Source organism: Hippocampus zosterae, chromosome 14 (genome assembly GCF_025434085.1).
Source record: "Hippocampus zosterae strain Florida chromosome 14, ASM2543408v3, whole genome shotgun sequence".
NCBI classification, from domain to species: Eukaryota; Metazoa; Chordata; class Actinopteri; order Syngnathiformes; family Syngnathidae; genus Hippocampus; species Hippocampus zosterae.
In genome coordinates this window covers 15,156,657-15,170,795 of record NC_067464.1, presented here as the reverse complement: position 1 = coordinate 15,170,795, position 14,139 = coordinate 15,156,657, and the positions used below count along the sequence as shown (strand labels likewise).

At 40.8% G+C, this 14,139-nt stretch overlaps 1 protein-coding gene across 1 annotated transcript in view; it reads left to right on the top strand.

The window, feature by feature from the left end:
• Positions 1-13,304: 13,304 nt before the first annotated feature.
• setd3 (SET domain containing 3, actin histidine methyltransferase) overlaps positions 13,305-14,139 on the top strand; it is a 71,495-nt gene continuing 70,660 nt past the window's right edge. The window contains exon 1 of the mRNA XM_052085759.1: positions 13,305-13,421. Coding sequence (XP_051941719.1) covers positions 13,323-13,421 — 99 coding nt within the window. The 5' untranslated portion in view covers positions 13,305-13,322. The remainder of the gene's footprint in view (positions 13,422-14,139) is intronic.

Here is a 14,139-nt window from a genome sequence, read left to right as displayed (position 1 = left end):
GAATGTGTTTATGAGTTTATGTCACAGAGCCACATGTGGCAACTTTACATTTCATGTTGTAAACCTCGGCGTCAGTTGCAAAGGTTCTGATTTCGCCCAGCATGCCGAGAATGGAGTTTATCTGTGCAATCTGTGCAGAAAACGCTGCGAACGGTTGTCGACAACGCAGAATTGGAATAGGAGAGTATTCCCTTAATTAAAATAAAAATACGAATCCATACTTTTTGGGCGACGATTAAACATTAAAACACACCTCATTACCCAGCACGTGACTGCTAATTAATTTACACACATCGAGTGAACACGAGTTGACTGATTTTTAAGACTGTATTTTGCATTTAGAATTCTCAAATCAAGTAAAACCAGAAATGTAACATTTTGACCTTAATATTTTTTTTTAAGTATCAAAGGAATTCTCACTTGCGGTATTTGTCATCATAACGGGCTATTTAAAATGGTGCAGTGAAAAATGTATTGAAGATTTATTTGGACAATGTTTTTTTTTTTATTATTATTTTTAATTTCACTTAAATTTGTCATGTTTGACTGTCGGAGAGTTTTGGTTGATACAAGAGTAGATCGGAGGTTCGGTGCTCAATGCTTCCTCGTGTACGTTACAAAAACATCCAGAACGTAAAGTGCGTATATTGGGAATGTGAGTGTCAACGGTTGCTTTCCTCCGTGGCTGGCAACCCGCCTGCAGGTGTTCATCCCCTCGCTGAAAGAAAGCTGCATGCGGAACATGCTCAATGCAACATACTCATCCGCGACCCTAACAAGCGGGAGAGGAAAAGGAGGGATGTTGAATCATAAAATGATGCCGCGACATGCGCCCCCAGTACTTAAAAACGTACATTTACCAGTGACACGCTTGATTTAGGCCATGTCAAACGTTTTCTCTATTTGGATTTAATGATGCGGTGTTTTAGAAATGAACTTATTCCATGATGATTGTATGTTCATTGGATTTAGTTCATTTCCATCTAGAAAAGCATTTAAAGCAATACAAGCAACGAGCTTGAATGCAAAAGAGTGTAACATTAGGTCACGCCCTTACATTTGCGCAAATATTGTTAATGTTCGATTAAACGTGCAGATATTGTGTCAGAAACTACGGCCTGTTATAGTGTACATTGCTCAGAAAATGGGCTGTGACTTTAGTCACTTTAGTGAGACAAGAGGAGGGCAAACCATATTTTAATTGATCGTGTCTGAAAAGGGAACGACATATTCAGAAATTAAGATTAAGATATCCTTTATTTGTCCCACGCTGGGGAAATTTACAGCCTACAGCAGTAGTAAGAAGAAAAAAGAGAACAAAACAAACACCGTTCAATTAAGCGAAATAAATAAAGTAAAAGGACGAAAAGAAATTAAGCATGTAAAATGTTCGGGGTTAGTTTGGAAATGTTTCAGTGGTCCGATGGCCTCGGCACGTATCAATTATTCAGTCCTCGTTTACCGTTTGTCACTCAGTAGTGCATGTCGTGACATAACTCATGACATGGCTCAATTTAGATTTAATCACACGCCGGTAAAACGGGCAGGAGGGAACACATATCAGAAAGGTTTCAATTAGCATAATGCGGACGTAAGGATCATACATTTTATATGCTTATTTCCATCCTGAATTAACCATCTTCGTAGGGGGGGAAACGCAATTTATGTGCAGAACCGTCACTACACGACAACAAAGGTATTCTACTTCATGTGAAAGTGTACTTCAACTTAATATCACCATTAAAACTATCACAGAATACGGGATGCCTAATGTACTTCATACAATTATAATTATGTGCCAAGAACAGCTAAAACTCCTTCCCAGTAAAATCCACCTCACTTTCAAAAGTGAGTATTTCACCCATCCGTAATTAAAAAAAAAGTGTTCCACAATAAACTGTAAATGAATTTGACAACGTAGCCTTTATATGGAGTACTGTAAATAGATTATGAATGGCATCACGGTGAACGTTTATTGCACTTACAATTTTCCCGCTTTTCATTTAAAAAATGAGTGAACACGGAACAGAATATCAAGCCTAAATTAAGTGTCCTCTTTTTTTTAAAACATGACTTATTCATTGTGTCATGCTGATTTAATAATTTAAATTACCCGATTGCAAAGAGCAGGCTGACCAGGACGTGAGGAACGTTACCATTGAAAACGCCACTCTCGGCATCGCGGTCCGCAGCTCCAAGCACCTTCGATAGGACAACAGTGTTTTGACGATTATTTTTTGTCAGACTTTATAGAAATGACTTAATTCACACTCGTCGCCCATCTTATGGACATCTGAAGAAAACGTTTCGGGGAAAAAATGGGGACTCGGCTCCTTTCGGCGGAACTCGGTTCTCTCCCCATCTTTTATTCACACACTCGCGATTTGAAACGCCGATGTCTTGATTGCTCAGTTAATTTGAGCTTCAACGTTTTTTTTTAAGTTGCGTGACATGAAATGTTGTTGTTGGAGGTCCACAGTCAAGCTTTCATGTGTAAGAGCGGGCAGATGCTCCAGTAGCTGACGCCCCGGACGACCTCTGCTTGCATTTCCCTGGCTTGAATCCTGAACTTATTATAAGCGGTGCAAGTGTACTATTGGAAACGGGACTGTTAAAAGTCTAACTCGGCTAAATTAATATTTACAAAATAAAACCTTTTAGCCGATGCATGAAAATAAATGCGCGCCTGTAGTTAGATATACAGTATGCAGTATTGGTTCGATCAAGTTTAAACCATGAATCAAATAAATGATACTTTTTTCTAAATAAGATGAAAATCAAAAAATTAATTACATTTCATTGGTAATTTCAACAATATCGAAAAATGAGTGAATGCGACTCAAATGCATCTCTGGTCTCTGGCCATCAGCCATTTCTGGATGCGCAAAAGTTGAACTCTGTCTGCCGTCAGTGTCTTCGACATCAATTTGCTCACAGGTAAGAGGTTTGACGAACAACACTAATATGGATAATATCAACTATACGACTTCAACAGCTGAACATAAACGCCGTAGACTCACTCACTCACTCACTCACTCACTCACTCACTCACTCACTCACTCACTCACTCACTCACTCACTCACTCACTCACTCACTCACTCACTCACTCACTCACTCACTCACTCACTCACTCACGGGCACGCACACCCACACTCACACTCACACACACTCGCTCAAAAACACTCAGGCGGGCACTTTTGTCTTTCCCGAGCTACTGTCTATTATTGTATATTTCCTTGGCTTACTTGACTTGTTTTTATTGTTTTCTGCATGTAGTGAGGGTTGGGACCACCTGTGGAGGGATGATGCATCAACTGTTATTTTATTATTCATTGTCAGATTTGTTCGTTTATTTTAATGTGCCAGGATGTCTGTGTTTTTGCTATCCAATATTTTCCTCTTATAGGTCAATGGAAAGGGTTGGTGAGTTCTAAGCAATTACTGGGAGGCTACACCTGACGAAAAGATGTATTGAATTTACAGGTAAATATTTTTTCGGGCTTTTTCAATGTTTTGTATCAGAGGCACGTGCTTTGGCGCTGACTAAAAAGAAGTCGTGTGCAGATGAGGCCTGTGAAAAGGTGTGGCAAGGTGAGCAAACTGTATAGATATGTCGGGACTGTGTCCCTGTTGCTCGATACGGACACCTGCTGGAACTTAAGTACCGTTGCAGGCAAATCTACAAAATTAATTCTGTGACTGTATGTAATGTTATTTACCTGTATAGGTTAATATGAGTTTCAAATATGTCTTTAAAATACAGTAATATTATGTGGAACATCTTATGTGATAATCAGAGTATATGTGTTGTGATTGGGAATGTGATGATGCATTTGTCGGCCAACTTGTCTTTAAGGCCTCAAAAGGAAAATATTGCCTCTTGTTCCGAAAGAAAATTCAAGATATGAAACTGTAAAAATACAGTATGGGCTGCTGTTGACAGCTCCGAGTTTCGCAACATACTTATAGCTGCTCTGCCATTGGCTATTATCTAGAATCTTCCTGGCATCCCATTGGCAAAGAGAGACATCTACTGAATGTGTCTGTGTGTAGATAGAATAGATGTGTCTCTGCGGCGTCCTAGTCATTCGCCTCTCGGGCCCAGTTTTACGTCAATATGAATCACCCAGAAAAAGTGTTCACCAGTCGGGCAAACTCTCACCCTGTTCAACATAGTCCAAGGCAAACAGCATTATAGTATGTTGCTGTTTGCCTTGGACACGGGGCTGTGAAATTTCCGCGGATTCTGTTGTAAAAAATATGACTTTCGCAAAACCTCTATTTTTACATTAAAAATCATTGGGGGTATGTGTAGGGGGAGGGGTCTACTTGGCTTTAACCGTGCCTCCGACACCGCGGCTCAATCCAGCCGGACACGCAGAGTTTTACGTCAGCCGAGCATACAGTAGATGTTTTGCCTGCAACTCGGCAAAGCCGACAAGAATTTAACGCGGGCTAAAAATAGTGTGACCTGGCACCGCGTAGGTGCATCTTCCTGACGACATTGCTGTACTTCCTATATTTACGACATTGCAACGACTGCCTTACGGCATTCGCACCAACATCTCTAAAGAGATTTTGGTCTCTTTATAAATATGGTAGCTAAACCCCGGTGGAATAAAAGACGTTGTGGACAAGACAGCTATTGTTTGTAGAAAAATATATATTTGGACAGAAAAGAGAAAAGAAGAGAAACACAGATTGATGGAGCGCTTGTCCGTCCGACCTCGAGCGTCGTGTCGTCTCAACCAGCTTAGCTGTTGTCGTGGCTAGGCTAGCTTAGCTGTTGTCGTAGATCAAAGCTCTTTGATGTGTAACGTCCGTTGTGTCAGAACTGATTGGTTGAAGCTAATCAACAACGATTATACAATAAGGTGTACATTATTTATCCTCTGCGAAGAGGGACTAATATTATTGCCCCGTACCGAGTCACTGAGAGTCGCGGTGACATTTGTGTCTGCGGGATGGCGTAATACTGCCCCACAGTGGCCAAGGCAGCCAGCATGACAAATTGATTTGAAGCATGAAATTATGATGCACAGATGCTTCACTTGTGCATGCATTTGTGAAGCATTTGTGCATTCACAATCACAACGAAAGATGTGCGTGCGTACATGTCCGCGCTGATGCACGCACAGCGGAGAGCAGCGGACAATTAACTGCGGAGTCGCGCTTCACTCGAGTGGCGTCGCTACAGATCAACACCGTTTATCTGGAAAACGGTCGTGCGGAAACTACCTCTGAATCGAATCATTATAGGGAGGCAAGTTCCTCATTGGCTTCTTCTTCTTTGCAATATGATGGATGCATGAACATCAATGAATGAGCACGACTTAGGCGAATACACAATGTTTTTTGGTGCTTGACCAGTTCACGTGTGTTGTCGCCAAAGTGGACGCTTGCCGACTCTTCGTCATTCAACACCAAACGCAATCTTCGGCATAAACACTTCTGGACGTGTTTTGAAAAGCCATCGATATGCACCCCCAAAAAATAAAATAAAACAAAGTTATTTCAAACATGTTTCATAAGAATTTGGGGGGATTTTTTGTTGTTGTTTTTGTTTTGGTCACAAGAGGCCAGAACCGTCCGAATGCCTGTACTACGATTTGTCCACACAAGGTCACTGTTGCGCCGTTAAATTGCTGTCAGAATTGAACGTCTGTTCACACGATAATGAAAGTGTACAATTTGACCCAATGTACGGTCGCCCTTTGTTGATGGCAAGGGTGGTTCCAGGGTTTCAGTCTCTTTCCCGGGGGCCAAGAGACTGAAACCTTGGCTGGTGTGAGTGCCGCGTCGCCGCCCGTCTGCCTGGACACCATCAGGCGCATCAGCAGGTCCCGTTGACTCGGGTTGGGCATCCCCGCCACCGCTGCACACAACCACAGGAGGGTCCGCGCCCGGGGGAGGGAGGCGGCCATGCCCTGGATGCCACTAGAGGGCGCTGTTCATTTGTGGAATTAATCCTGCTTTCAAGAACTTGTTTTCTGGGTAAAACAGAAATCCTTTTTATTCCTTGAAAGAAAAATGGAAATCTTTCATTGAATCCAAATCCACTCAACAATTTTGTGAATAAATAAGACTTTTTTTCTCAAACAAACTACAGCTTCATACATGCAATAGAAAACTTACTTTCGTCTCAGATTTATTTTGGATTTGTATAACATTTTAACTTTCAAAATTTACTTGCTGACATTGCCTACTCTGTTGGTAATCTTGTGTTGTGAAAAAAAGAAAACTTTTCCACTCTGTCATGGTTGTACAAGTCCTATTTTATTCCATGTGTCCTTTACAGGATTAAAATAATGGTATAAAATTACCAAAAAAATCAGCGTGCTGGAAGCCCCAAGCCTATTTACATGAATGTCACTCCAAGTACATCATCTATAGAATCATCTAGTACTTGTCTCTGTTTAGCTTTTTTCCTCAGTGCCACAAAGTGTCTGTCCATCTTTTACATTACAGCTATCAACAATGAGTAGGCAAAATATTTACGTACATTTTTCCCCTCAGATACCATACGTACAGTTCAGAGGAGGGACAGAGGTCAGCACATTCACGCTTCTTTTTTTGTTGTATTTTTTCAGGGGGGCGGCCAAAAGTCTCGAGCGCGTAGAAAAATAATCTGACATGAGGACGACAGCAGATGAGAATTGTACAAGATCATTTGGGTGGCGATATAATACTCTCATATTAAACATTGATACCAGTTTTTGGAATGGAGAAAAAAAAGCGACTCACCTTTTCTATTTTTGTTTGCAGAACATCAGTACCCTCCGTTTAGGACTGTTAATGCTCAAGCGTGTACACAAAGAGATTTTTGGGGAGACTGAACACATCAGAAGGTACAGCGATGCCGGTTTCTTTTGTGCAGCCTGGTCTAGCTGATTTACTTAGATGTTTCTGAAAAAGAAGGTTCTGTTTCTGTAGTTCTTTTTCAGAAAAGAGAGGGGAATGTGAATGGCAGGAACGTGAACAACAGGGAAGTAAAAGACTAATTTTGATGAATTTTGACATACGTCAGCATTCAATTGGACCAGAGCGCGTGGTAGCCTCAAGTGTGACGGTGTCTTTTTGTGTTGAATGATGCGCTTGTGGCAGGGGAAACGTAATCTCTCCTGCGTCCGGGCTTGCTGCATGGCACGACTAAATGATATTTGGAAAATAACACATTGTAACATCTTTCAAGGATTGTGGGAGTTTGTCAGTAACTTAAAAACATAAAGCTTGCTGGCTCATCTCTCTCAAAACAACAATAGATTTTATAACAAGTTTAAGTGACAAGAATAACATGTCTGGCACATTCACCCAAAAAGCCACAAAGTGAGGTGGAGGCAGACAGCAACAATATTGACGATAACATGCTTGGGCCGGGCTGACCTTACGGAAAGAAATAATCACCATCAAATGTTTGTCAAGATTGTGTCAATATATTCAGTAAAGACATTGAAGTGTGTCTGCTCGTATTTAGTCATGATGTACAGGGTGTCCATAAAGTCTCTTTACCATTTCAAAAATGTATTAAAAATGCAATTGATTAGATATTTTATTCAGATTTGTTCTATTGTAATCAGTGTTTATTAACGTTTTTTTAAATGACACTGCATTTATGTGTTTCAGGGATCCGTTTGTGAAAGAGGTGATGTTGAATGAACCCCGACAAAATTTCTGTTAATGTTTACCTCGATCTTTTAGCTGAATAAGTGGCACCACAACTGAATGACCTTCAATCGACCATCATTTTTCAGCAAGATGGTGCACCACCACATTGGGGGCTGCATGTTCGTGGGTTCCTCAATCAAACATTTCCAGACTGGTGGATTGGAAGGGATGGACCAATTCCTTGGCCGCCATGTTCACCAGATATCACTTCACTGGACTTCTTTCTATGTTAAAGATATCGTGAATCGAACAAAGATAAGGGACATTACTGACCGAAAGCAAAGGATTACTGATGCCATTGCCACAATTGATGAGACTATGCTCCAGCGAACATGGCAAGAAATTCTTCATGCAACTCATGGCGTCCATGTAGAAATGTATTAAAAGAGGTAAAAAAAAATAAAACTTTAATAAACGCTGAATGCAATAATAATAATAATAATACATTTTAGAACAAATCTGAATAAGATAGCTCATCAATTGCATTTTTAATATTTCTTTTAAATTTTAAAGAGACTTTTTGGACACCCTGTATAACTTTCACATGCGAGAGTGTGTGTCCTTGAACTAATCATCACTTAAAATTGGAATGCTCTAATGTAGATAGAGTTTCAGAGATGCAAGAGTTTCATACAAGCTAACAAACGTTTAGGAGATACGAAATTTCTGATGTCACAAACCTTGTGAGTTGGTTCCGCCCCCCCATGATATCAAAACGTTGTGAATCCATTCCCTCAAGAAGCTTCGAAGAAATTCTTCATCCAAGATTCCAGCTTGGTCCGTCGGAAATTCAACGAACACGGGAAGAAGGCCACTTTCCCCCAACATTTTGATCTCATCAGAAGTGCGGTACAGTACCACAACGCCAGGTGAGACATTAGAAATTCCGTTTCTACGAAAACGTTTCTAAGCTTTTATCAACCCTTGCATTCCTAAGTCTCTGCGACTTGTAGTCTAGTCAAGTCAAGTCAGCTTTTACTGTCAAATATGCTCAAATATATGTGTAACATACAGCACAGATGAAATTATTTTACTCTCTCAACCACAGCGCAAACATGTAGTGCATTGAACACACGTAACTAAAATTTACGTGAAAATTTCACAAGACATACATATTCATTCATTCATTCATCTTCCGAACCGCTTGATCCTCACTAGGGTCGCGGGGGGTGCTGGAGCCGATCCCAGCTGTCTCCGGGCAGTAGGCGGGGGACACCCTGAATCGGTCGCCAGCCAATCGCAGGGCACACAGAGACGAACAACCATTCACGCTCACACTCACACCTAGGGACAATTTAGAGTGTTCAATCAGCCTGCCATGCATGTTTTTGGAATGTGGGAGGAAACCGGAGCACCCGGAGAAAACCCACGCAGACCCGGGGAGAACATGCAAACTCCAAGAAAAAAAGTCAATATCACATAGTTGGGGCGGGACGATTCACTTCCCTCCCGAATACTTGTGTGACGATTGGATTTATATCACGATTGATTATATGGCGATTCAGTATCACAGTTAAAATTGTATTTTTCTCCAACAAAACATTGTTTTCTTAATACATTTTAAAACAATTCTGAACAATATAAGCAATAAATAGTACATGAGTTGAATCATGACTGAATCATTCAGTCAATGCAACCAGAAGAAAGTCAGTCACTGTTTGACATTTTTTCAGCAAAATGCCAGTGGGATAGCATGTTCCTGGTCAGTGCCGTCAGTGGTCGAGAAGATGCCGCAGCATTTTCACCGTGCAACATGTTTTTGTATTTGTTTTGCACCTTCTCATTCAGATGACAAAGTGTGCCTGCCGAATCCTAAAGCCTGCTGACTCACAATAAAATTGCCTCTGCGCTGCCATCTGCTGCAAAAAAGTCGTAGGTTCACTTCTGATTTATGAAAATTGATTCTGAACTTTGACAACGATTTATTGAATGTTGGCACATAAAATCCCAAAAGATGAGTGAATCGATTTTTTGCACACCCCTACCGCCTAGTTTTGTTAATATATGGAGAGGAATAATATTCCAGATTGAAGTGAGGTTTTGATAGACTTGTTTTATCCAATTTATCTTGAAAGTATCATTCAAAGTAAGAAGTCCCACCATTTTCATGAGAATTCTAACAACAGTCTTTTTCAGATGAGGGCTTTTTTCCAAATAAAGTTAAAGAGTATTAATCATCTTAAGGATCGGGCGTCCGGTGGGCGACTGGTGAGAGCGTTGGCCTTACAGTGCAGAGGCGCAGGTTTCGATTCTGGCTCTGGCCTTCCTGTGAGGACTTTGTATATTCTCCCTGTACTTGTGTGGCTTTTCTTTGGGTACTCCAGTTTCTTCCCACATTACAAAAGCATGCATGGAAGGTTAGTGGAACATTCTAAATTGTCCCTCGGTGTGAGTGCGAATGGTTGTTTGCCTCTTCTTTTCCCTACGATTGGCTGGCAACCAGTTCGGGGTGCCCCCCGCCTACTGCCCGAAGACAGCTGGGATAGGCTCCAGCATGCCCGCGACCCTTGCAAGGATTCGCGGATTAGAAAATAGATGGATTGATGGATAATATTAAAATAATAATCATTAAAAATAGCCGTCTTTGAAAGTACCGGTATACCTGGTACAACTCTGCCAGTAATGGACAGCATTCCAGGTGAGATTACTGGTTAATCTCTTTTAGTTTAATTAATAATGTCTATAAATGTGAAATTTTACTGTCTCCCTTGACTGATGATTGCTCAACATTAATATCATTTCGGTTTGGTGTATTTCAGGATATTCATCCATCCAGCCATCTTCCGATATCCGCTTAATCCTCACAAGGATTGTGGGGCGTGCTGGAGCCTATCCCAGCTGCCTTTTGGCAGTAGGCGGTGGACACCCTGAACCAATTGCCAGCCAGTCGCAGGGCACACACAGACAAACAACCATCCGCACTCACACTCACACCGAGGGACAATTTGGAGTGTTCAATCAGCCTGCAATGCATGCTTTTGGAATGTGAGAGGAACCGGAGTACCCAGAGGAAACCCACGCAGGCACGAAGAGAACATACAAACTCCACAGAGGAAGGCTGGAAACCTCTGCACTCGGAGCACGACGTGCTAACGAGTCGACCACCAGGCCACCTTATTTCAGCAAATTTATATCCCTAATTGGACATTTAATTTTAAACCTCTTGAAAATGAGGAGTTCTGAAACAACAAAAAAGGGTCAAACTCACAATGTTAAACTGTCATCTTTGATGAAATCAGTGTGGTTTAAGTTCAAAATTAGAAAAATTACATCAGCAAAAACATTTCTAGGGCAAAAAAACAATACCAGGATTAACACCATCACAAAATGTCATTAGAAGACAAGACATAAATATTGCTCACTGTCTACTAGACATGAAAAAGTCACTTAGTCACTGGTTAAGTTGAGACTACTCTTTTTGGCAGAATTACACCATCAAAAGGGGAAGTCATTTGTAAACTGATTCACCCCTGTTGTCCTCTGTCTATCTATCCTCTGGAAATATTAATAAATCTAACACTTATTTTCCAGTTGTTGTGGAGGACGAATATGTATTATTTCAAAAGATTCCAGCTTGTTCAGCAATATAACACTGGTGGTATTAAAACTCCAGAATTTCAATCCATGATTGGTACATTTAGAGTGAGTTGAATCAAATCTTGTCTGTCGCAGCCCAACCCCATGTGCTAACACATTTTGAGGTCTCCGGTTAAGAGGATTTGGAGGTTTTGATTTAATCCCGAAATGTGATTTTGACGTTCACAGAATGGCCATTAAAATGTCTAATTTTCAGAAACAAATATTTTTTTTTTTCAGGAAAATGATGTACCCACAAACGTTCTTTTCATAAGTCAATTTTATGGAACAATGGAGTCATTATAATAAATAGAAAATCGGTCTTTAAAAACATTTGGTTTGAGAAGGCCGTAATATCTGTAATTGAGTTGATGTACAGCCAAGGGACCAAAAATGTCAATTGTTCGCAAAAAGAGTATAACAAAATATTAATGTACTGTAATCCATTTGCCCTTCATCCATTTGTTTTTATTTTCTTGCTTCAAGGGTATTACCAAGATTATTGATGGAAGAATCTATTTTGTCTGATGGAAAATGTGATGAAAAGTTGATTGGTGGGCGGCCCGGTAGTCCAGTGGTTAGCACGTCGGCTTCACAGTGCAGAGGTACCGGGTTCGATTCCAGCTCCGGCCTCCCTGTGTGGAGTTTGCATGTTCTCCCCGGGCCTGCGTGGGTTTTCTCCGGGTGCTCCGGTTTCCTCCCACATTCCAAAAATATGCATGGCAGGCTGATTGAACACTCTAAGTTGTCCCTAGGTGTGAGTGTGAGTGCGAATGGTTGTTCGTCTCTGTGTGCCCTGCGATTGGCTGGCAACCGATTCAGGGTGTCCCCCGCCTACTGCCCGGAGACAGCTGGGATAGGCTCCAGCACCCCCCGCGACCCTCGTGAGGATCAAGCGGTTAGGAAGATGAATGAATGAATGAAGTTGATTGGTAAGGCCTATACAGCCAGAATATTTCAGAATTATGGAAGGGGGACAGTTTGGTAAATATTCTAAGTCACTATAAATAAAGCATTTATAAACTGTAGACTTTTGCCTAAAGTCAAGTCAACAGTATTTATAGAGCTCTATAAATACTGTTGACTTGACTTGACTTGACTTCTTTCAAACAGCCATCGCCGCATACAAAGTGCTGTACATGGAGCAATTTAACATGCACAATAAACAGTAAGACAAATCGGTAATAAAGGCGGTAGAAAGCACCAAAGAGTAAACTCAAGAACAAATCTAAGTCATGCTGAGTCGAATGCCAAAGAATGCAAGTGAGTTTTGAGGAGGGCTTTGAAGATGGGCAGCGAGGAGGCTTGCCGAATGTTCAGTGGAAGGTCATTCCAGAGAGGGGGACCAGCAACAGAAAAGGCTCGATCCCCTCCGAGCCTCAGTTTAGTTCTTGGTACTTCTAACAAAGACTAGTCCACAGACCTGAGAGAGGTAAGATGGCGCGAGATTATTCAGAGATTTGAAAACAAAGAGGAGGATCTTGAAAATAACTCTAAAATGAATGGGGAGCCAGTGAACAAACACATTTAAAATGATCTATTTTGTAGTAGAATCTCAGAAAATAAAATATATTTGAGGTAGAGAACTGCTCCTTCTGCCTAAAGTTTATGAAAATTGATTGTCATTCAAAATTAATAATGTTCCACAATTTTAATTATGTCATGTAATTTTCTCCACGTATTATTATTATTTTTATTTCATTATCATTTTGTTGATGGGTAAATTACACATACATTGTGCCAAGTGGAGAACTATTAAGCCTTCCGTGTCAGGATTTAAAATGTTTTTCTTATGCCTTAGGAAAATGAAAACAATTATGCGAGGAGAATATGTAGACAATGCTAAAAATCTATTGATTTTTTATCACTTAATTACGCTCCACTGTCTTTTTTAAATGCAAACATTTTGAGTTTTTACTTACGAATTCCTTTTGTTAATTGGCTTATTTGTTTTGTATACGTATTTGACTTTACATGTTGTGACCAAATTCATATTATCCTCTGTGAGTGTATTTTCAATGTTCAAAAAGTTATTTAAAAAAAATTGTATCGCTGACCGAGCCACACCCCGGTCCTGTAGATGGCAGTAATGCACAGATTAGGCCTTACAGAAGAGGAAGAAGCAAAAGGAAAAATAAAACAAAGTTGGAGAAGGAACGACACACCCGCCACGTTCAAGGTATGCCTTCCAGAAACAAAACTGTCCACGTTCCTCCGCGCAGTTCAGTTATGAGCGAATCTTATAATGTGTTTATTCGAATACCGTGTAACCTCGCTGCCTCTCATAACTTGGCAATGGAAGAAGCTAACTGCTAGCTTGAGAATAGTTCCAAAGGTAGAAGGTATTGGTGAATGAACTGCGCCACCGTTCTCTTTTTGCATTCTCTTCTCGCCGACAGCGAGTGTTAACCATAATCGTATTGCCATGCAATATACTGTAGACGGGCTTCCCGTGACGTCACGGATCTCTGGACACGGTCCCGGCTGACATACGATATAAGGTTTCTTGTTTTGCTGCGGAGTCACCGTTCAACTGGCTTCTCGATTAACTGGCTCTCCCATTACCCGTTACTGTTGGGACAATGTTTGTCCAGTGATCTTATCCTTCAGCAAATTAATCACAAAGCTTCAACGAAATTGTTCACTTGTGTGAGTGTTCGCTTTTTAAATAAATACGTGAAACACAACGATTCGTTTTCTACTCCGAATCGGTAACAAACAAAATGTAAATATTGTGATTATAATAAACAGTAAAACGTGGATGGTGAAAGTGGTACTTGAACCCGTTTCACAAATCTACCCCTTCGGTGCGGTCACTTTACCCACTCCAGTGTGTGTATGTATGTATGTGTGCGTGTGTGTGTGTGTGTGTGTGTGTGTGTGTGTGTGTGTGTGTG